Source organism: Centroberyx affinis, unplaced genomic scaffold, assembly GCF_046629955.1.
Source record: "Centroberyx affinis isolate AG114_WGS23_722 - 3 ecotype Tasmania unplaced genomic scaffold, CSIRO-AGI_Caff_v1 ptg004359l_1, whole genome shotgun sequence".
In the NCBI taxonomy this organism is placed as follows: domain Eukaryota; kingdom Metazoa; phylum Chordata; class Actinopteri; order Beryciformes; family Berycidae; genus Centroberyx; species Centroberyx affinis.
The window spans coordinates 59,030-83,395 of record NW_027282055.1 but is presented as its reverse complement, the minus strand read 5'-3'; the positions used below and the strand labels follow the sequence as shown (position 1 = coordinate 83,395).

The following is a 24,366-nucleotide window of genomic DNA, read 5'->3' as shown; positions in this document are numbered from 1 at the left end:
TATAACGGAAACTAGAGCACATCCACAGCTACTAAGAGCTGTATACACAGTACACAATGTGAGAAATAAACTCGTACTATCTGACGATGAATATGCAAATCATTAGGATCCCAATGTTGAGATTGGCCAGGCAGAACAGGAGCTGAAAAGAACTCTTCAATTGACATTGAGATATTACAAGTTGCTGCAGGAATTTCTCCTGAGCTCTTTACTGTTCTGGTTCTAGTATTAGCATATATATAGGGACGATTCTAACATCAAATTGAATCAGGGCCGAATGTCCATCATAACCACTACAAGCCATTTTAGGCTTAACATTAACATTATGAGGAACCCAGGCTTTTTTTTAGCTTGTTCACAAGTTGGGGAAGGGAAATCAAACCCAAGGTCGTTACACAATTTCTGATATTCATGAATAACATTCTAATCACCGTCTTTCAACATTGCATCAGGTCTACGGCCATGTAGGGAAGTCAAATGTTTAAGGTTCTATTGTGCTTCTAATTAAGTATCACTATTATAGGCATCTAGGGAACCACAGGATTGACAAAGAGTTAATGGTACTGCTATGGTACACCGAGCCCTAATGAGACTGGACGTAAGCCACATACTTTAGAAGTGCCAAAGGCTGCAAAATGCATTTTAAACAGTGCCTCGTGTCAAGCAAGTTGTCAGTCACACAACAATCTACTAAATGACTCAAATATGTTCCTGTGATTGTCTAAACTTTCTATCACTCATTGCATTGTTCTGTGTGGCAAACCCACATAAGTATTTGCCATTACTGTTGCCCTTAGAAGATTGGAGTTTTAATTATACAAACTTCACCTTAGGTCTGATCTAGACACAACAATCCTTTACGTGTAATGTAAAATGAATGGGCTTTTGGGCAAAGTTAAGGAGGCAGTAGTACTAGATCTTTTAGGAATAGTCTAGAATGAGTTCACACAAAGTTTTTGTGGGAAAAAACCTTGGGGATTATGGAAGACTTTTAGTCTAGCCTTTTAGTTGACAAATCTGAAGTTGAGGAAATTAATAGAATACAGTTTAAAATATTGTGTTTGGGCATTATGACAACACTAAGGTTGGTCCTTAAATATTGGAAAACTACCAAAGCACCACTTTTTACAGAATGGATGGATTCATTAGTTAAAACAACTTCATATGAAATCATGTTAATTAGAAGATTAGAGAATTATGATAAAGAAACAAGATAGACATGGAAAAACTTCCTCTATTTTCTTAAAGGCTCATAAAGGGTAGTTGTTGTTTTTTTTTTTGTCTTGTATTTGTCTTTATTGTCATGTATTGTGTATGTATGATTATATATGTTGTGCATATGATGGAAAATGAAAATAAAAAAAGTTAGGCCTATATTAAAGAAACAAAGGGTGGAAGGGCACACAGCGTGAAAAATGTTGAGAAGAAATTGAACATCATCAGACATTGTACTAATCCATTACCAACAAGAACTAAATTGTGACCCCAAGTGGGAATGAAATAGCTTCAAATTCAACAGTTAGTATTATCAGTGATTATTAGTGATGGAAATATGACACACCCCCTCTGCTATTTACTAAAGAACTGGAAACTGCAAACACACACTTGGCTTCAGAGGTAGGAATGACTAAACCCAAAGACAATCACTTTCACTTTGGAGAGGTGGCAGACAGTCAAACTACAAATCATAAGAGAACAGAAGAAATTAGCATCTTATTTGCACATTTAGTTTTCTCTGTCGGTATCATAGCGAATATAAAGATGGACAGAAGTTAGAAGGTCTCTTGATCAAGCCTAGCCTACTTGTGAAAAGGTTGTGACTTAGTTTCTTTCACACAAGTGTTTCCTGTATTTGATAAAGACTAGAAAAAATAATTAAAGAATACTTTCTGCAAATATCACAGCAAGTGATTGACTATTTTAGGGGTATTATAATGATAGCACAGGAGATAAAAATACAATAAAGTATGAACCCAAAATTGAGTACTACAGACACTCTATAAACCCTATAGGAGTATTATGATGATTTATCAACAGGGTAATTCTGTCAAAATCAAAAGCAAACCTTTTTTTGTCATGTCAAAGGCCATAGCCAGGTTTTCATTAAAGATTGCACCTTATGTGAAACTCGAAGATTTTGGTTTTGAGGGAAAATAATGTGATGGGGTGTTTGACTTCAGAGTTGACCCAGACATCACTGTGTAAACCAGGGTTTCCCAAACTTTCACAAAGCAAGAAGCCCCAGACAGGTTTGCATCAGACCAGTGACCCCCTATCTGATAAGACTGCGCCCCAGGAAACCCCATCTGAGGAGCTGTTTGTTATGACTTGGGAAAGGATGGAAGTAGCTAATTACATTTACTCACCTTACTGTAACTGAGTAGCATTTTTGTGTACCTGTACTTTTTTATGTATTTAAGTCAGTAATTTTAGTAATCACATCCATTACAGAGTACAAATTTTGATAGCTTTCCATAAGCAACAGTCACTGGACCAACGGTCAGTCAGCAGAGAAGATAATCTGGTTTTAATTCATCTTTAAATTCATTTTTAAAAATGTTTAGTTTGGTTTTGCACTTTATTTTGTAATTTCCAATTTTTCCAATTAAAAGAATCTAATTTGAACTCTGTCCTCTTGTCCTTTTAGAATTGCATGGAGAAGATCACAGCGAACTCTGTTCTCTTTTCTAAAACATAACATTTTAAAAGAGCTACTTTTTACTTTAACTTAAGTAGATTTTTACACCGGTACTTTTAATTCTACTTAAGTAAAATATCAGCAGTCATCAAGTAACAGTACTTCTACATGATTAGGACATTGTAGTACTCTTTCCACCACTGGACTTAATTGGGTTAGAGTGATATAACTGTTTATTCTGCAGGTGAGGTGATAACAACAGCAGGGAGAGTGAAACCTGAGATCAGAAGAGTCATTCTCATTCATTCTATAACAGGGAATTAAATTATAACAGTGACATTAAAATATTCCTATTTTTACTGCGGACCTCTTGCGACCCTGTCAGCGACCCCTGGTGGCCCCCGGACCCCAGGTTGGGACCGCCTGCACCGCCTGAAACTCATTTCCTGATTGGCTAGAAGAAGTTCTAGCGAAGGAAGGGATTCATCTGTTCTGCTGCAACTTTCTTTCTGCCGCAATGTCACTGCAGCTGATCAGTCAGCCCCTTCTGACAAATACACGCGTTTGACACCAGTGTGAGCGCGGGTCTAATCAATCACAGATAACATGGAATTATTGGTTCGATATCTGGATAGGAGCAACTCAATTAGGTAAGTTTCTGAATTTTACCACTAATCAACCAGAGCATACTGCAAAACTAGCATTTTGACATAGCCTACTAAAGAATATGATATGTTTTTTAAATATACAAAAAAATAGCCAAAATGTCGGGCTGTGATGTTCATTTGAAATGTGTTTTAGACTTTTAGACAAAATAACATTCTTCACATGCGCTGTTGACAACATATCTGCACATGTACATGCAAAGTAGGCTATATCTTATATCATAGCCTATATCTCATATCTGAAGTGTATGTAAAGTGCAGTTTATCCTCTTCATGTAGGCTACCAAGAGCTATATTCTCAATGCCTTCTACTTTGACAAATGGACTTTCTGAAATGTATTTAAATGTAATTGGCTAAAGCCATACAATACAACGTTTACTTTAACAGAAAGATCGAATATCGAGTAGCCGAAATGAAACCAAAACTTCTTTACATAACCTAAGTATTGTTAATTTGTCATTTCACGTAAATAAAAATACGGCAGCCCACTTTCAAGTCAGGCATTTGTTGTATCACTTGATATACATTCATGACTGGGAAAGACAGTTATAACACAACAGTTAAAGTTGAAATCAGTTGTAAAATGTGTAGTCTATACCTACCCTAAAAGTTAATATCCTACAAGAACAGTAAAATAAAGTATTTGGGAGATTTAAACGCTACAGTGAGAGCTTGAGGGGAAAATATTGAAAGTGCACTGAGCTAACCTTGGACTTGCACCCAGTTGCATGAATGCAGGCAGTGTCCTCAGTACATGTACTTCCTGTCAGAGAAGACCAGTTTGGATTACTGCACTGAAAAACACATGTGGTGGTGAAGTAAAAAATCCTCATCAGCCAACTTTTCACAGTTTCACTTCTCTGTTTTCAGTCAGAACGTGCTGTACTGTGCTTTTTTTTTTTATATATATGTAAGGGAGGGGGACACTGCCAGAAAAATAATCATTACAAATTGAACAATCTGTACTTTTTCATCGGACCAAACACAGGTTGTTGTTTCTCGTTTGTCTCCCAGCAGCTGCATGATGTGTGTGTGTGTGTGTGTGTGTTGCGTTTTGGTGTTTTCGCCCCTTTGTTTCAGCTCCATAATGAGTCAAGACATTATCAAGGAGGAGAGCCTGAGAGATGACCTGAGGTACTACTTCATGAGTCCGTGTGAGAAGTACAGGGCCCGACGTCAAATACCCTGGAAACTGGGGGTGCAGATCCTGAAAATCATCATGATCACCACACAAGTACGTGCAGTGGGGTTTAATGCTGATCATCAAAAGCTTAGGAGGAAGAAGAAGAAGAAGAAGAGGAAGAAGAAGTGTGTAAATCTGTTCAGAAAATGGTTCCAGCAGCTCGTTTAATTAAAACCGGAAACATGATCCCCGTCACAAGCGTTCAGAGTTCAACCACAGAATGATTTTCCCTCGTCAGTTTGTTTCATTTGATTCATTAGCTTATCAGAGGAGGCCAAGAGGCTGAAAACTATTCAGCATTTCACAAGAAAAAAAACAAAATTTTGCGAAAAAAATCAGAAAAATAGATGATAAATTTGCAAAGTAGAAAAATGCTTTTTTCCTATCCCATAAATAATCCCTCCAAAATTGTCTTGTGACCTCCTGGGGGCTCCGGACCCCAGGTTGAGAACCACTAGTCTAATTGCACATGTAAGCGAATGAAGATTGTACATTATCTGAGAGAAGACATCCTCTCCTGTCTGTATCAATGAACGTAAACCCTCGACAAGCTTTGAAATAAATGAGATTTGAAACTGAATTCTGACCTGTTGGTTCTCCATTTGAACCAGGATTCAGATATTTCAGTTGTTTACATTTCCATTCATCTTAGTTGTGGGATATTATAATGCTATTAAAGCCTTTTAGTTCAGTTACTCTGTTCTTTGCGTCCATTCTGTTCATTTTCACACTTGCCAAAATCTAAACCTAAAAATCGCTTTGGTCGCCAAGAACAGTAAAGGTACATGAATTTGTCTTGGTGGCATCAGAGCGGAAACATTTTTGATAACTTTACAGTACATGCTGACACACAGGGTCGTAACAGGACAGGAGTGTATTGCATCTGGCAGTGAAATGACTGGACTCCACCCACGACTCTGAACCTTGAACTCCTTACTGTTGGTTGCTTGTGACGTTGACAATCTAGGAAGTTAAATGTTTTTTTTTTGCAGTTGTACTCCTAAATCGCTCTTTAATATAAACCTCCATTGAATGCCTGACATTAGGGCCGGGTGATAATTCAATATTATTGTTTATCGTAATAATCGTATCGTATCGTAATAATATCATGATGATATGGCGATTTTGGGATATCGTGACACACAATTCTGCTGTCTTAACTGATGATAACAAGGACATTTTATTTAAAAACTCTGACAAAATGAGGTATGGTAGGAATATTGTTTGAACATTTCAGGGTGTAATTTGACATTACACCCTAACATTTCCATTCAGTTCAATGGGATGAACATTAATTTGATTATATGATGTGATTTTGCATACGTGAACCATATCTTGATATATCGATATTGAAAAAAATCCTTATGATTATTGTGATATTGATTTCAACCACATCACCCAGCTCTACCTGAAATGTACATGTTCCCCGCAGCTCATCCTGTTCGGCCTCAACAACCAGCTGGTGGTGTCCTATAAGGAGGAGAACACCATGGCCCTCAAGAACCTTTTCCTGAAGGACTACAGCGGGGTCGATGAGGACGACTACAGCATCGCCGTCTACACCCAGCAAGGCGTCTATGACAGTCTCTTTCATGTCCTGGATCAGGCAAGTCCCCCCCCACCCCCCCCACCCCCACACACACACACACACACAGAGAGAGCATGATTCGCTTCAGTGACGAATTTCCGAATTAAGCTAACTCTAATTAAACTCTAATTAGGGCGGGAAGCGGCAGCGGCAGCGGGACTTATTTGAATATTAATGAGATATCGAGGAAATGGGCGTCAACGTCAGACCCGCTCAGATCAAACATGGACAGTAGTGTAACAGGGTGTGTTCTCCGCCTCGTCGTGCGTCTGGGAAAGGAGTTTTAGGTGAAGTGCAGCCAAAAACACTCCTTCGTCCCATGTTGCTGAATTGAACTTGCATGCTAGAAAAAAATGGTGGGGGGTGGGGGGAATAATTCCAACGGTTATCAACATTTCATTGGATGACATTTTTGAATACGCCCCCGAGTGCAGGAGGAGTCGTCAACAGAAATGTGATGTTTACCCGAAAGAGACGGTCTGTTAATTTTGATATACAATTTCTAGAAAACTACAGTTTAAACATTTTTATTTTTCATTTCATGGGGTCTTTGTATCTCTCTCTGTCTGTTTCTCATCATATGTTTCGTAATCAAAATATGAGAAGTGATGGTTATAGGGGGGGTTGTTCAAAAATCTGTGACCTTATTATTGGTTGAAATATTTTTTGTACGCCTACTGGTACGCCATGTAGGAATCAAAATATTCTGTTTCCCGGGAAGACTAATTTTGCTCACAAACCCTTTAGGGAACCACTGGTGTTTTCAGCTGCAAGGTTTTGTGTGTGTGTGTGTGTGTGTGTGTGTGTGTGTGCATGCCAGGGTGTGATAGCAAAGTTTGCGGTCTCTCTGACATCATGCAAATCACCCCGGAGCGGTGTGTTTTACCTGAGGCTTGTGATCTTTACAGTACAGCCAGTTGGGCCGGCTCTCTGTCGGTCCCATTAGCTACGCTGAGGATGAAGAGGGGAAACTTCTGCCTCTGGTCATCTGTAAGGAATATTACAAGAGAGGCAGTGTGGAGCCATCAGACGAGGCCTACGACATCGACGCCCAGCTGGAGGAAGGTGAGGGGGAACATTTACACTCAGGAGGGCTGCTAGTGCTGGTAAAATTTGTCTTTGGCGGATAAATCAATAATAATAATCATCAATCATAATAATCTTTGGTTTTTGCTTGTTCTCAAACTTTGTTCCTTCCTCATAATGCTCTTGTAATGTCGAATTCTGTTGCACTTCATGATGAATTGCAAACTTGATTCACTGCAGTATGTGAGTGAGCAAGTTTAGCCTTGGCAGGTGAGCCAAAAAGTTAAGCATTTAGCTGACACTCTCATTTAGAGCAACTCACAATAGCTGCAAAAGTAGAATCTGGATTACTGAATTGCCGACATTACGAGCAACCAATAGTAAGAAGTTCAAGAGTCAAAACAAAACTGTCCACACAAGAAAAGTAACAAACATTCCGGTGTTTGTACAATATTCATGCATAATAGAGATGTGCTAGGGAAAGAAATAAGCAAGGTGGGAAAATGATAAAGAAGAAGATGATGGTGATGATTTATTATTGTTTTTCCAGTGCTATTCCCATTCCCAAAATCACTCTAAAGAGCAATATTGCACAACAACATTTTCTCAATCAGTTTCTCTCCTCCCTCTCAGCTTGTATGTCACATGATCCAAAGAGTGCAAACCAGTGGAAAGCCCACAATTCATCGTTTTTTGATCTGGACTTTTACAGGTATGTAATCCCATCAGTATACATGGCTGTGACTAACAAATATCATTTAACTTTTGTTCTTTGTCCTCTAACATCCGCTGCTTCCTTATTCAGGCTTGTTGACATCAAAATAACCTTCCAGCTGAAAGGAATCAACCTGCAGACGGTGCGTTCACGCGAGTTGCCTGACTGCTACTCTTTCTACGTCACGGTATGGTTCAACTATTTCCTGGCATAATATACATGAGTGAACAACATGTTAGGAACACCTACTCTTTCCATGAAATAGACTGACCAACACTTATTGATTTCACCCATTAAATACATTCATCAATTAGAGATGAGAGAACTTTAAGAAGCTTTTGAGACAGTTGATATAAAAGGGTTTGCAACTCAGTATTTGGCAAATGTAGTTTTTATTACTCTTAACCCATCGTTCATACAAAGATTGCTCATCATATTGGGCTGTTTGATTGCGCTGGGTTGCGCAATCAAACATCCTCATAATCTACTTTCCCTTGGCCTTTTCCCCAGATAATGTTTGACAACCAGTGTCACAGCGGAAAGGTGAAAATATTCCTGGACATCGACGCCCTGAGCAGTACGTGCCGAGACTGGAAGATATCCGGGACGGGTAAGGAAGGCATGCTGGTGCAAGATCTGGGCCAAAAAAAAGTATTTGCAGAGTAAATCTTTGGTTTAACCTCCTCGCAAGTCAGCAGTCATATTCTTTAACTGAAATTATAATAGTTCACAATTTTCCAGTGTTAAAAACCTCAAATTTCTTATTTAAAATTTTAAAATGTAAAAAAAACCTAAAGGGAGGAGGTTGAATTCATTGTGTAGGATGTGTGACCTCACCTCCACCCCACCTAAAATATTACAAAACAAATATTAAGAATAATTTGACCCAGGAATGCGAGGTACTTTCACTCCTAACAAAAAGACAGTGAGGAGTCTGGACACTGTTGACTGTTATTGAGGCGTTTTCCCGTAAGCATGCAGTTATCAGCAATGGAGGGAGTTATGCAAGAGATAAACCCACACACACACACACACACACACACACACACTTTGTATCTGTTTCAGCCCAGAAGAACACACACTATCTCCTGGTGTTCGACGGCTTCGTCATCCTGGTGTGCCTCACATCGGCCGTGCTGTGCGCCCGCTCCATCATACTGGCTGTGAGGTTACTGCAGGTGGGCTGTCCTGTCCGTCTGTACAATATCACACACTGCATTTTTACTCAGTCTCTCTAGTCGTTCCTGATTCTCTTCTTCTGTTTACATTTCTCTTCTTCTGTTTACGTTTCCCCCTCTCTGCTCTGTTTCTGGCTTTCCAACTCTTTCACCATCATTTCTCCCTCTCCCTCCTTATTGTCCTGTTAAATCCAAACGTCCCAGTAAGCATAAGTCAGTCATGTTCACATTATATGGCATTCACTATCAGCTGTAGATATGGGTGAATTGTATTGACGGTTTAGCACGCACTCTGCATGCACTAAGTGTTTGGTGCGATTAGGTGGCCCATCATAAAATTTACACTTAGTCATCTGCTCTACTCTTTTTTTTTTTTCTTTTCTTTCATTTATTTTTTTCAGAGATATTTTAATTGCATCCATGTCATTACAGAGATTCTCCAGATTCTTCCATGAGAACTACAATCGCAAAGTATGCGAGGACGACCAGAGTGAGTTCCTGAACGGCTGGTACGTGCTGGTCATCATCAGTGACCTCTTGGCCATAGTGGGATCCATATTGAAGATGGAAATACAGGCAAAGGTAAAGCTCATTGTGTTCTTCTGTCTTTAAAAAAAAAAGAAAAAAAGACAGTTACTGTATTCACAGTATTCCCATGATGTCACATGCATTTCCTACCAATATGGTGCCTTACAATTCAGACAGTTCATTGGCTGTGGCTGTCGTTTGATTGTAATCACCTGTTAATTTATTACAATCAACTGTTATCTTCCTTCCAAGATGGCCGTGTGATGATATACTGTAACAGAATACTGTGAATACCGGCCAAAACTGACTGAGCGTATTACATAACATCAACCAGATAAATGTAGTTTACAAAACGGCAGAAACAAAAAGAAGGGAGAGACACACTCTTTGGTAAAAAATGTGGAGAACCATCAGTCACAGCAAAAAAAATAAATAAAATAAAATACAACGTTTCATTTATTTTATCCCACCAGCGATCTGAATCATATTAAAAGTGGAGCAAACTGCAATGCTGTCACCGTTTTATTGTGTTCTTCTGGATAACAGGTTATTGAGAAATAAAATGTCTGGAAACGGTTGATAAATCAAACTGTCTCCCGTCAGCGGCTGGTGGACTTTGGAGCGAGGCGGCTGAATGTAGACACTGTAAAGAGCTGTTTACTTTAACCCGAGTGTGACTTCTCGCTCTGTCCCTTTTTATAGCCCCCATGTTAAGTATTTACCTCCAGTTTGACAGTTTGAGGCAGAAATGAACTCTCTCTTTATATACGCTCTCCGCTGACTGAGGCTTGTGTTTGTGAGGGAAGCCGCTGCCAGTCTTCTGTGGTGAGCGTGTGTGTATCCCGGTGCGGTTAACTCTGGAAACACACTCTTTCAAGTAGTAGTCACATTTGGTTTTCGAGTAGCGCTGGTATTTTTTACTTCTTAATTGATCCCATAATGGCAAAATCCTTAATCGCTGAACACCCTAAGCAGACTTTGATCAAATAATTCTTAGCGTTTCCTTTTAAACAACTTGCCACACCAGCTGGGTGTGTTTTTACTGCATTGGAACAATTCGGATAGTTAGTCGAGTGTTCAGTCACAGAAAAGAATATTAAAGCTACAATAGGAAACGTCACATGTTGGCGGCTCCAAATTGCAGCGAGTGGTATCTGCTTGGAAAAACTGGAACTTCAATACCTAGAAATCCTGTAGCATGACATCAGTAAACTGCACACAGCACGCTCCTGTTTACCAACCTGGCCGGTCTGTGAGGCTTTATACCAGTGGTTCTTAACCTGGGGGTCGGGACCCCCCAGGGGGTCACGAGATAATTTTGGGGGGCTGTGAGATGATTTATGGGATAGGAAAAACACATTTCTACTATACAGATTTATTATTACGTTTTTTTTTGTTTTTTTTTCTTGTGAAATACTGAATAGTTTTAAGCCTCTATGACTCTGATAATTAATCAAAATGAAACAACCTGAAAAGAGAGTCATTCTTTTTCATTTGGGAAAATCTACAGTATCTCAGTTAGTAGGGATGGGACACCCCACTTAGTGATTTAAATTTACCTAACGCAGCTCTAAGTTGACTTAAAATAATCTAACTTTGCTGTCACTCACTGTAGTGTCTTATCTGGCAAACCCCAACCATCTAGTGCTCCAAGTAGGCTAGGTTAAAACAAACACTAATAAATATTTGCCAATCCTGTAGTATTTGACTGCGGTCTTACCCACACTAACTAATCACAAACTACTCTTTCAGTGCTGTATGTGATTTCTCCCCCCCACCTCTCCCCCCTTATAGAGTCTAACCAGCTATGATGTGTGTAGCATCTTCCTGGGAACCTCCACATTAATGGTTTGGGTCGGTGTGATCCGGTACCTGGGCTACTTCCAGAAGTACAACGTAAGTCCATGAACTTTTCTCCATCATTGTACTGGCCTTTCCTTGCAAATGTAAATCTAACGCTCTTACAATGAGTGTAATAATAGAATAAGTGTAAATTCCTGGATTATCAACATTACAAGCAACCAATCAGGTTGCTTGTACTCTCTTCACAGGTTGCACCATGTGCCCATTTAGAAAGCACTGGCATTCAATCTAATGAACTCAAGTCATCACAACCTGAACTCAATTAACACACAGTTCTCAAGGGGCAAACACTAAGAAGTAAAATTGTTCAGACACCAGTCAGAACCTCTGGATGAATAAAACTTCAGTTTACTGTACTGTACATCCAGGTAGTAAAATGTTTGAAATTTGATATTGTGTTCGTTTACATGCACACTTATGTAATTTATGAAGACTACAGTAGCATGATGTAGCAAAGTTCAAAATGTATAGAGGCTGTTCTGAAAAAGCCTATGGTTCCTGATGCATAGTAACAGGTTTTTATGGTAGCGTTTTGAATTGATCTCACCAGTGTGTGTGATGGGTATTCAGTCTGTGTATTGGATGGCTCTTGTGTGCCATCTGAAGTCAAAGTTTGACTTAGATGAAACATGAGTTTTTGAGTGGAGCATTTGATTTTGTCATAGAAATTTGAGGTTTGTACAGATCAGTGTGCGTTTTTGATTTTGTTTCTAGTTTTGGGAAAATGGAGCATCATTTCAGGAAATGTGGCTTGTGTTGTTTGGGAAAAGACTGTAATATGTCTCTGCACTAATGCCTCAAGGACAAACTTTTACATTTATCGATAATTAGAGTGATTCTGACGATGATTACAGGCTTCAGGGAACTGTAAAATGAACAGAATGTGTGTCGGAGATGTGGATCGCCTATTTTCTCACAGTGTTCACGCACATGTGCACACACATATACCACAATCCACCTGTTCTACCCTCCAGTAAATCGAATGAATATCACCTCAGCTCAGTTTTTGTTCCTGATTCCATTGCTGCCTCTCACCCTCTTCATGCTTCCTCTGTGTCTAGGTGCTGATTCTAACCATGAAAGCGGCTTTTCCCAAGGTGCTGCGCTTCTGCTGCTGTGCCGGCATGATCTACCTGGGCTACACCTTCTGCGGGTGGATCGTGCTCGGGCCGTACCACGAGAAGGTAACTGACCAAAGTAGAGGAAGTGAAAGCCTTAAGAATAGACCGGCTTGTAAAGTCTGGGTGGGGGAAGTTGCTTTAGCGAGTTGCTCTAGCTCAGAGGGCAACAGTAGGTTTTATTAGGCAAGTGCTGAAGTCAACTTTTGTTCAAGTCTCAAGTCTTGAGGCACAAGTCTCAAGTCTAAATGAAGAAGTCAAGTCAGAACAAATCAAGAGTCCAGTATCATTTTAATATCTTAAAGAAAAGAAAATATCTTGGCCTTTTCAATGCAATATGGTTTTAATAGGATAAAAACTTGGTAAGAGCATCATGAGTTTGATTTCTATAATCAGTTTCAAAATAAGTTCATACAAATTCCATACAAATTCAGAAAACAGAATTTAAATTCAGTCTTCTGGTGGAACAAATCTCATCAATCTTCAATCTCAGTAATTTACACAAACACAAGATCTTTAGAAACCTTTTGAAGTCGTCAAAGTCAAGTCCCAAGTCACCAGAAGTCAAGTCAAGTCTCAAGTCCTCTCTTTATGCATTAAGTCTCAAGCAATTAAAATTATGACTCAAGTCTGACTCCAGTCCCAGTCATGTGACTTGAGTCCCCACCTCTGGGCAAGTGTCAAGTGTGTATTTGTGTGTAAATGTATAAGCTGCTTTAGACAACCTTCCCTGATTGAAGATGGGCTAAAAAGTCGTAATTTTACCATGAAAACACACTGAACACATTGAATTGGCAAAGGCTGAACATGAGAATGATCCTGGGAAAGGTTTTTTCAATATAATGTTAACCCAGGAACAATGAACACAAAACACAAATCAGTTCAAGTAGAAAAACGGGTTCACGTCTCAACATAAATTACCGCTCCGGGTTTTGTAAAGAGATGAAAACAAAAATGTAAATCAGGAAGTAACTGCCGGTTGAGTCAGTCCAAGTTACTGTTCAAAATTGTCAAAATAATGGGAAGTTCCCACGCAATGAAAGGATCCAGGTGTTCTTTACTAGTCTGAGATGCATTTTGACATGATTCAGAGGGTCAAGGAATATTTGTAATTATTACTAAAAAGTTATGAGTGATGACCCTCATCCTGTGATCATTCTCTTCCTACAAATTACCTCACTACCTCTTGTCTCTCACAGTAGACAACCACTTATTTAGTATATTTAGTTTTAGAAACAGCACATGTCAGCACTGTGCCTTGCAAATGATCGGGGAAACTGGATTAATGGCCTTGGGCAACTTCAGTTCCAAAATCCACATTTGGCCTCATATTTTTCTGGAGGCACTGTACATATACAGCCACCAGGTGGCGGTGTTTGTGCACGTTTTGCACATGAAATCTCCAAACTCGAGGACAGCAGCCCCACTATCCTTGAAAAGCAAAATACCATCAGGGAAGTATGCAAGAGTGTGTTTAGCTGTCCTCTGCTCTCGCCCGTTAAGATAAATTATTTACGGAAGTCCGTAAAGCAGTAGGCGTCTAAACAAGGAGAGACAGATGTGAGATAGATTGAGCTCAGCAGCACTGGGAGAGGTGAAGTCCCACTGAGCAATAGATTTGTTGATAATCTTAACAAAATACATTTTGGACTCATTTGTCCTCATTTTGTCAGATCAGTTTACTACAGAGCCACATGCTCATGATTTATGGACCATAACTCATAGGAAAATTGTGTGGACAAGCACAAACACTCATGTGTTCCTCACAGCTTTTTATTTGTAAATGTTCCTCAGAATGATATACAAAAACCCCAGTATTGTACCTTTTTAAAATGGGAACATAATGCATATCAGTTCTCAAATTCAATCAAACCAATCTGTAAGCTTTCATATCCAACCCATAAACAAATTGACAATAAAAAAGATCTCATATCAATGAATATAATATAAATTGCAGTTTCGCTTCACATTTTGCACCTGACTGTACTGAAAGTGAATTGACCTGCAGCTCCGCATGCTGTCAAGTCACGCCGACAAACCGGTTTCTATTCCTCCTGCATCTTAACACTGCAGTCAGTGGAGCAGTCATGATATTTACATTGCGGCGGGCGGCGGGGGAGTCCCCCTGTCCCATCAGCCCTTCAGGCTCCTCTCTGTGTATTTACTGAAGGGATAAACAGAGGATGTTGCAGGACTTGCCATCCCACACGTCCTCCTCTGGTGCCGCGGCCTGGATCCATATGGTCTGAGTGGGCTGTTGTTATGTTGTTGTGTTTAGATCCTATCGTAGTCCAGGGGAGGTTGGCTCTTCCATAATGTTCACGTCTGGGTTTCGGGCTTTTCCTCCTAGCCATCTGTCTCTCTTTGTTTGCCTTTCTGTGTTTCTCACTCCACCTCTCTCAACCATGTCCCTCTTTCTTCTCTTTCTGTCGCTCCTCTGCACCTCTACACCTCTTTCTCCTCTTTCTCCTCTTTCTCCTCTTTCTCACTCATTAAAACACATTTATTTCCTTCTCTTTTTGATATTTCTCTCTCTCGCTGTAGGGAAAGGTACTATATGAGAACTTAAAATCCCTTCTCCAAACCCATTTTTATACACTTGCTTATATGTGATGTTGTCTTTTTATCTTTCTTTTTATTTTATTTTATCCTTAGTATTTATTTTGGTTTTTATCTTACTGTTACAGTAATGATTTGAATGTTGCACCTCTATCCTCTTAATTTAATTCCTGTTTCACACTGTTCCATTGCTTTTTGAAATTGATTTTGAGTATATTCTGCTTTTATTTTGACTGTCAAAGCGCTCTGTTTTTAAAGTTGCTATATAAATAAAGTTAGTATTATTGTGCTCTTGAAATCCATAAATTATTTAAAATCTCCGGTCAACATGTTATTGGAAAAAAGTACGAGATGCAGCCAGATTTTAGGTTTTGAATGGAGTTGAACATGTTGTCATCTTGAACACATTGTCTAGTGTTTATGTTTAGTGTTTATGTTTAGTGCATATGTCTTATCTATCGGTGGACCACAGTCGAAAAAACTACTTCTTCTGTGGTTTTAGCCCCAAATGTTATGTACTGTACTTCCATCCTGTACCTCTGTGACTCATTGCACTTGTGTAAACTATTAAAGTGTGTTTTTAACTTTTCACATGAATCAAATCTGTCATCCTCCTCCCAGTTTGAGGGCCTGAGTCGTGTGGCGGAGTGCCTGTTCTCCCTGGTGAACGGGGACGACATGTTCACCACCTTCGCCCAGCTGAAGGACAAGAACACGCTGGTGTGGCTCTTCAGTCGCGTCTACCTCTACTCCTTCATCTCCCTCTTCATCTACATGGTGCTGTCGCTCTTCATCGCCCTCATCACCGACGCCTACGAGACCATCAAGGTACTTTTGTTGTGCGTCGATTCATGAGTTTGTTTTCTCCCAGCATGGCTATAAGGCAGCGAGGTCAGGCCAAAACAAGGATGAGTAAGTTCCAAATCATGAAGCCAAATCACATATTGGAAGCTCATAGTATTAGTGCTTAAGCGTACAGAATATTATAAAATAGACTGACCAGGTGAAAGCTGTGGACCCTTTTTGAATTCACCTTTTTAAATCTATCTGGAAGGGAGGAGACAGAAGGGGAAAAAAAATGTTAAGCCTTGAGACAAAATTGAGACTTTGAAAACCAGGTGCTACTCGATGTATGGATGCAGAAATCCCTAAGAATTGTGTTTCATTTAAAATGTTTAGCATAATAATCTGTGACATTTTCATATAAATAAATATCCATTTTGCTTCTTCCTAACACTGACTGATATAACAAAGAACTGGGAAGAACTGGGTAGTTAACATGAGCAGCGATAGCCACCATGGCTGAACAGACAAAGAAAAGAGCGCCAACTACAGAAACTCAAACTCCATCAACAGAAAATCACAGGAAACAGACGTGACAGTACCGCCCACACTGTTTGATTGACAGGTTATCTGTGGGAAGAGCAGTGCAGAAACACCACAGCAATGAGCGCTGAGCACCAAAGATGTTGCCAAATATAAAACACTAAAATGTGGATCTCACTTGGGGACAAATGTCTAAACTGGAAAAAAGGATCAAAATTTCTCTTTAGCCGTTTGTCGTAGGATCCATTTTGGTGTCCCCATGTTTTTAACGCTTGCTCTACTCCAGAGCAAGAATTACGAGAAAGAGAAGAGTGTCTCTGAAACCAAATGGCAGCACCTAATTGCTTGCTGGATTTCAGACAGTAATTTTGAGGGTTATATTTATATTTTTAATTGTTTTGTCTTTGTTCTTACTGACAGAATTTCCAGAAGGATGGATTCCCGCTGACAGACCTGCAGAAGTTCCTCAGAGAGCAGAAAGATTTTCCTATTGTAGAGGGGAGCAGCCAGACCGAGGTTCACATGGGACACTCACTGCTCTGCTGCTGCAAACGGTACGCTAGTCTTACAGTAATATTAGGATAATTAAATGATATTTATCCTTTATTTACATATCTTTTTTTCAGCAACACCCTGCCTCACACACATTCACACCTGGGAGCTGCCAACACAGACAGACAGCTGGGGGTTAAAGTCACAATGAAACTGCATTTTGAGAGCATCTTGCTTCCTTAATGTGATATATTTCCTGCTGAAACAGGACATTTGAAAGTGTAAACCAATGGGATATCAGTTAGGGAGAGAAAGGTGGTTTTATTTTATGGGAGGGGCGAGATTCTTAAAAAATCTGTGATGGTTTTATCGGTTGGAATTTTTATGTTGCCTCCTGGTACACGATGTAGTCACCACTTAAGGTTTTCGCTACAATCCTTGTGATGCAACGAAACTGATGTGTTTATTAAAGTGGTAGACTACTCTGCAAGATCTTTGTGGGGGGGGGGGGGGGGGGGGGCAGTTTCTGCACTGCTCTTCCCAGAGATCACTTTCCTTGGATTTTCTGTTGATAAAGTTTGAGTTTCTGTAGTTGGCGCTCTTCTCTTTGTCTGTTTGGCTGCTCATGCTAACTACCCAGTTCTTCTTCTATTTATTCTAAACAAACTGCTGTTGCAGCTGCAGGAAACATAAAACGCATAATTGCCTGTGCGGCAGAGGGTTTTGTGACCTACCAGACACCTAAAACAGCAAATGTAAAAGCTTTCATGAACTGGATATAGGTTGTATAATCAGTATTGTATTACATCAGTCTGCAATAGAGAAGATGTCGCTGATTATTACTTTAATGTGTTTGTATCCGTGCCTACACAAGTAAATCACACACAGCATGATGGAAATACAATGTTACTTGTATATAACATCAGTATTTGTCACAGTGTAAAACTCAGCCGGCTTCACCGACACCTTGTTGCTTCAGCAAGTCACTGTGCTTCTCTATACGTCCCCGTCTTTCTGCTCATTCCTTTGCTATGAGCCAATCTCTATCATCAGCAGGCAGCAGAGCGGAGTGGAGTTTCCTCCACGCTGCGGTTTGGCTTGGTCCAGTGTGGACTGAGAGCAATGAAATTAGTGGTAGGAGCTATGCAGACACACCCAGTGATGGGCTGATTACAGAGAAACTGAGGCTGTACGCTGGGAAGAGCCCCCCCACACCCCCCCCCTCCTCCTCCTCCTCCTTCCTCCGACTGTGCAGGCTCCCAGATAAACAAGCCACGGCCAACGCACCGTGACTCAAACTGAGCTATAAACTTTAGTGTTGGCAAGGCTAGCTGTTTAGTTGCAAAGTGTTTTTGGAGTCGCGATGAGTGAAAGTTTGACTCCAGCTGCCTTTCTAGTGGTGTGTAGTTCAGTGGCTCTCTCTCCCGTCCGGTGTGTGCGGTTTTGTTTTATACATTATGTTCGGAAATGTTTAAGGCATTTGTGATGAAGAGGACAGTGGTCTCCATCACTGCCTTATCCTCTTATCCTCCTCAGATTAGATTACCTCCACGTAATGTTTTCACCCGCGTCTGTGTGTTTCTCCGTCCGTCTGTTAGCAGGATATCTCAAAAAGTTGGGCACGGATTTGCACAAAACTTGGTATGAAGGCTGGTTATGGGCCATGGAAGAACTGATTAACTTTTCATGTCGATTGGCCAAAGGGGGGTGTGGTGGTAGGCGTGGCATATCACCAAAAGGTGGTTGTCAGACATGGTGGAAGTCTGTGCTCTACTGAGCACATTTTCTAGTTAAATATTATTTTAAAATATAGCCAGGTAATGAGTTTCTTTGTTTGAGTTGTATTTTACCACATCCCTTTTGAAGCTGCACGTCTGGTACTCCTGGTTAAATATAGTCATCAGTTCCTTTTTACTTCTGTTTTTACAAAAGTGAAAAGTTCCAAAGCTCAACCAAAAGAACAATTACACCAGACTGTGGTTGGTTATCTTGTCTTTTTGCTTCTTCATTCTAACTAGAGATTGTTATAATCTTTCATAACTTTCTCTAGCTGTCTGTCAGTGTAGTTTCACATCTCCTGCATGAAGCCGTTTTGTAACTGAGTGCAAAAGATTAATTGTTTATCCCTCTGGAACAGAAACAGCAACTACTGTAGCAAGGTGTGTGCGTGCCGTTCGTCATTGAGCCTCAAACGTTTTTGGATACACTGGGAGAGGAATTTGGAGCCGTCTCATCTTAAACACAAAGAATGAATTGAATTCATTAATGACAGGAATGGTATAACCAGAGAGTTATTAGAGAGATTATTAGTGAAATATGGTTTGGCTCTGTCTTCTTTTAAGGGCTCTGCCATTGTTTTAAAACACTAAAAACTGATCTAAACATGTTAACACTTTGATTACATGGTTCTCCTCTTTATGTTTTTCTTTCACCAAAGCAAAATAGCTTCCCGCCATCCTGTTTTCCCCCTTTGGTTGTCAAAGTGTTTGGGGAAGTGCAGTCTCAGTGGCCATTATGGGCCACTATGGGTCCATTATGTAATAATGTGTAATAATGCAATGTAATGCAAGAATCGTGATTTAATATTCTTCTGCTTTCCGGAGATTAACTTAAAACCGCTAGTGGCTTTTTGGTATAAAGTGACTGCCTTTCATTAGAGTTACCCTCGTCAAGTTTCACAGATTTTGTAAATGCAGTAATGTGCCGACTCTTTGTCTTGTCCGACTTTAATTATTATGAGTATCTTTCACTAACTCTGCTCACACAAATTTGATCAGCCCACATGTTAATGTCTTACGGGATGAAATTTCATCTACATGCGATCAGCTGCTTCCTACTGTTATCTCCTTCCATTGCAGTGAGTTCACTTGTCTTGCTAAGGAAAACAAGTTGAGGATTAAGGCCTAAGAAGAGTCAGCCTGTCGTTGGGTTTAATACTTGGTATTGGAACCAGGAAATCAAGTTTTCAATCAAGTCTATTAGATGAACTGTACATGAATGAAATTAAACGTTACATAATTCATCTGAAGAACTACAGTATGTCAGCGCTGGTTATTGGAGGACAAATATGTTAAAGGTTGAAGACAAAAATCATTGCACTCAGCCAACATATAAAGAAACGGGGTGCGTTCAACAATCACAGAAGTCCAGTAGATACAAAATAAGTTTGCACACCCAAATCAGTCAAGATGTTTTTTAATTCAGCTTCTTTTAACAAACAATACGCAGCAAAACCCATCACCAACACTATGAACTACTATATCTACTGGACAAATGTTATCAGCAACACACACAGCATACAGGTTAGTCTTGTTGTGCCAAGTATTCTGAAAGTTGACTTAGGTAAAACTTAAATACATGTGACTGAACTAACACTTTAGATCCACACAACACATTTCTGTTGACCTGATAATTGTCTTTAGACTTAAGAATGTTGCTGCTGCAATTCATAACCGCTATGTGATTATACTGTAACAAAAAAGCAGCTTAGCCAAAGGATTGATGGTATACTGTGCTTGACAGGATGCTAAGCTATACTGGGAAGCAACATTATACAGTAAAGGCTGTTTGTTTAGGCAAATCTCATGTATATGTTTCAGTTGAAATGAAGTTGAGCTAATTTTGCTTTCCAGAGAAAGAATGATTCAAAGGAGCCTAAAATGCCATCCATCTTGGTTGAAAACCCATTTGGTCACCATGACGTACATTCACATCCTCAAACTGCCACAGCGATTTGTGGAACAGAGAATGCAAACTGTAAATTCAACCCATCTGTAAAATGTGTTGGTTATGGCAGATTTTAAAGATGAAGGCAAAATGGCAGACAGATCTTTTACATATTTGATGTAAAATGGAAACATGCACTAAATATTCCATTTGAGAGCAAACAGCCAAAGGCAAGAAAGTGTGCAAGAAGCGCTGTAACAAGGCTTTCGTTTTCAAAGCGCTTGTTGTTGGGGTTTATTTTAGGAATAATAATTGTTTCTCTCAATGACCTTTTGTATCTGGGTTATCTCTGCACACTCGGGTGGAAACCTAGTGGTTAAAGCAGCAGGCCTGTGACTGGAAGGTTGCTGGTTTGAATCCCTGGACTAGCTGTAAAAATCTGGGTGGGGAAAGTGACTGAGAAATGCTGCCAACTCCTGCTGAGCTGACACTTCAGTCCCAGCAGCTCCAGTGGTCAGCAGAGGTTTAGAGGCAGCTCCCAGGTGTGAACAAGTAAATGTGGGTCTTTCTTAATTTCTTTTTTTTTTTTTTTTCTTTAATTTAATTTCTTGTGTCCTTCATTATGTGTTTGATGTAATATATAATGGCTGATGTACGACTCCAAAATAAAAGAACGCAGGGACGGAGGCTGGATAAAGATCCTGTAAGTTTACTTGCCAGTTGAGGATGCTTTGGTCGGTCACTTGGCTGACGAGAACAAATGGGTAAACCACAACGCATCACACCAAACAGCTCTGTAGTCTATATTACAGACAGTTCAAACATATTAACGGCTGTAGGTTTTAATTGATGGTGTGCGACATCAAGTTCACGGCTCATCTCCGACTGTAAACACGGCTCTCTGAGACGTTTGTTCTGTCCCGAACAACTTGGACGATCGTTCCCCACAAAGACACAAATATTGATATTCACCTTGTGAGTGTGAAGCAGGGCGTTGCTGAAAGAAGAGCATGTGTACTCAAGTCAACCTTCCATTGATAAATAAAGTTGAACTTTTTTTTTTTTTTTTTAATGATTGATCATAACCAAATGAAAGTCAACTGTGTGTGTGTGTGTGTGTGTGTGTGTCTGTCTTGTGAACACAAAAACTCAAGAACAATACATAGAAACTCCATACTTGCACTGCAGGTTCCCCCTGTAGAGCAGATGATCTGATTAGATTTTGGACCACCTTGCTGGATAAATTTGCATATTAATCAACTACATACTTTAACTCCTTAATGCTTTAAGATCAGTAATTTATTGAGCATTACAGCTTTTGGGATTATACAGGGAAAAGCAGAGAAAAAAAAATACTCATTTTGTTTTTATAGACAACTGACTGGCTTAGAAAAAAACAAAAAAACACACAGACATGATACATAAAAAACAACCCTAAATATGAGGAGGGGGGAAAAAAGTAACTCTTAAAGATGGAGTTCAAGTATTTTGACAAATATTTGCTAAAGAATGCATTAATTAGCTTAATTATCTCATTAGAATAACTGGTTATGTTTAATATATCATGGAGATAAGCGTTTTTGGATCATGTTGTTGCAGAGCTCCAGAACATGATGATGTCATACTCATCAGCTGACAGCAGTCCGGCTCCAGGTGAGGCTCTCCAGAGAGGAGGATGCTGGGAAAAAGGATTCACAGGTCTGAGATACGGACCTCCACAGAGGAGATCAAAGCTCCCAACGGGGAAGACTGGAAAGTGCAGGTTTATGGTGCCGGCAAAAGACTTTGTGTTCTCTGCAGAGGAAAGCACAGTGAAGTGCAACAGAAAATGCCAAATGAGTTTCCTCTCTTAAAACATGAAACCAAAGCTCGAGCAAAAAGAGTTGGAGCTTGAACTAAGACAGAAAAGCCTCAAATGTTGCCAAGTTTTACTTTATCTAATGGAATTCAGGGATATTCAGCAGTTTACTGGGCCTTTTTCAGGCACGCACATGAGTTTGGTCGCCAAAGAATGGATTCTGATGCACTCGATGTAAATAATAAATAAATGCAATATGTTTTCCCAAGTTGAATGTTGTTGTTGCAAACACCAGAGCTATGCAAGATCACGCAAAAACCTCAATATGATAATTTATTTTTCAAGTGTCTTGTGGATTTGTTTGTTGATTTTGCATACATTAAAGAGAATCTTTTATTCGACCGTTGATGTTGTTGCCCATCTCTATATATTGAATATTTCATTCTCTGAAGATTTAAATCAGACAGCAAGTCAACATCATATACTAACTGGATGATTTACACGGTCAGTATTATTTCAATATTGTCTGAGTCCACAACTGCGTTGTGTAATAAGCCAATAAAACCTGTAGATCCGCCTTGAGGCAGGATCTTGTGCCAGTGGAGGACAGTTAAGATGGAAGTGAAGTCTTTCTGAATTATAGCTGACAATGCATGAGAGATGAGAGACGATCGTATTTATTGAGTGATTATCACCACCAAAACCAAATCAAATCAGTTACAACACATTTCCCAAATGCTCAGAAAAATTTGGGAATCTTTTAAAAAGATTCCCAAATCACTATGACAGATTTAGCTGTCTCAAGATTGGGTAAGAGGGGACTTCTGAATAACTGATGCATCATGAATGACAATACACTTGAGCCATGAGTAAGCTTTATCATGATAAAATCTGCCAGCATAGGATTGTCAGGACAAGCTGCAGCACGCCTGCTGGCAAGAGCTTTAATTGCCGTGCCTGTGACTCAATAAAATCAAAGGAACATATTTCCTCACACACCAACAACGTGCTTCATCAAATTCAAGGAGTTATCTGGCACTGCCGTGATGCTGTGAGCATGTTTATCGACTACCTCATTTTCCTATCGGGCCAAATGATCTCCAGACTGATTCCAGTTTTTTTTTGATTTACTGATGGGAACAAACGCCTGAGGAGGAGGCGGTTACACATCAGTACCTCCAAATCATGTAGTATTTTTCCTATGTAGTAATATCACCCATGGAAATTACTGGATAAAAAAAACTGGATACATTTCTGGATAAATATAGCCTATGACATTCAGCTATAGGCTATTATACAAGAGCATGCAACCACATGCAAGAGCCAAGGTAAGCCAGGGATGAAGTCAAGAACACCTTAGTCCGGTCCAAGTCAAGTCCAAGACCAAGTCCAGTCTGAGTCAAGACCAAGTCAAGACCGAGACCAGAGCAAATCGAGTCCTTTTCAAGAACATGATCAAAACAGGATGTGATATTTTCAACATCTGTGTGTCTAGTTTGGGAGGACAAACTGACCGGCCTATAACTTTTCAACCCAGCATATGTTAATAACATAGCCTATGCTATGTCAATATTTGCTATATTTTGCTTTGAAAAGTAAGACCAAAGTGTGTTGTCCCAAACTAGACACACAGAAATTACATCTTTTTTAAGCCTGTGCATTTCTTTCCAAAAGTAAAAAATAATGATTAAAGAGATTAAAGAGAGAAAAGACTGCAAATCTGCCCTGCCATACAATACTATAGCTACACTTCAACTTAACTAATCAATGCATAGGATTTGACTTATCAATGCATAGATTGTATTGTATGTGGATGATGATGATGACTTATGGCTATGTATTGTTATTTGTTGGGACTTGATGTGTCCCTATGCTAAATGTTGATACTGTTATGTTTTAATGTTGCCCAATGTCCTTCATGTTGCTCATTCATGTGCAGAAGAAATTTCCTCTGGGGCAATAAAGGTTTCATTCATCCATTCATTCATTCATTCATTCATTCATTCATTCATTCAAATTTTA

General features: G+C 39.7%; 1 protein-coding gene across 1 annotated transcript; it reads left to right on the top strand.

Moving 5' to 3' along the window:
- The first annotated feature begins 3,152 nt into the window (after positions 1 to 3,152).
- On the top strand, positions 3,153 to 22,741 carry mcoln2 (mucolipin TRP cation channel 2). Its single transcript, XM_071543642.1, has 14 exons — positions 3,153 to 3,288; positions 4,385 to 4,538; positions 5,920 to 6,093; positions 6,984 to 7,140; positions 7,735 to 7,813; positions 7,907 to 8,003; positions 8,327 to 8,426; positions 8,882 to 8,994; positions 9,427 to 9,576; positions 11,317 to 11,418; positions 12,447 to 12,569; positions 15,684 to 15,890; positions 16,809 to 16,942; positions 22,146 to 22,741. Exons 1-14 carry the CDS (start codon positions 3,245 to 3,247, stop codon positions 22,180 to 22,182), a joined length of 1,671 nt encoding a protein of 556 aa, XP_071399743.1. The 5' UTR covers positions 3,153 to 3,244; the 3' UTR covers positions 22,183 to 22,741.
- Positions 22,742 to 24,366: the final 1,625 nt, after the last annotated feature.

Coding starts and splice junctions, on each gene's coding strand:
- mcoln2 (XM_071543642.1), top strand. CDS start 3,245: ATGGAATTATTGGTTCGATATCTGGATAGGAGCAACTCAATTAG. Junction 4,539..5,919: donor TCATCATGATCACCACACAA/GTACGTGCAGTG, acceptor TGTTCCCCGCAG/CTCATCCTGTTCGGCCTCAA. Junction 6,094..6,983: donor TCTTTCATGTCCTGGATCAG/GCAAGTCCCCCC, acceptor TGATCTTTACAG/TACAGCCAGTTGGGCCGGCT.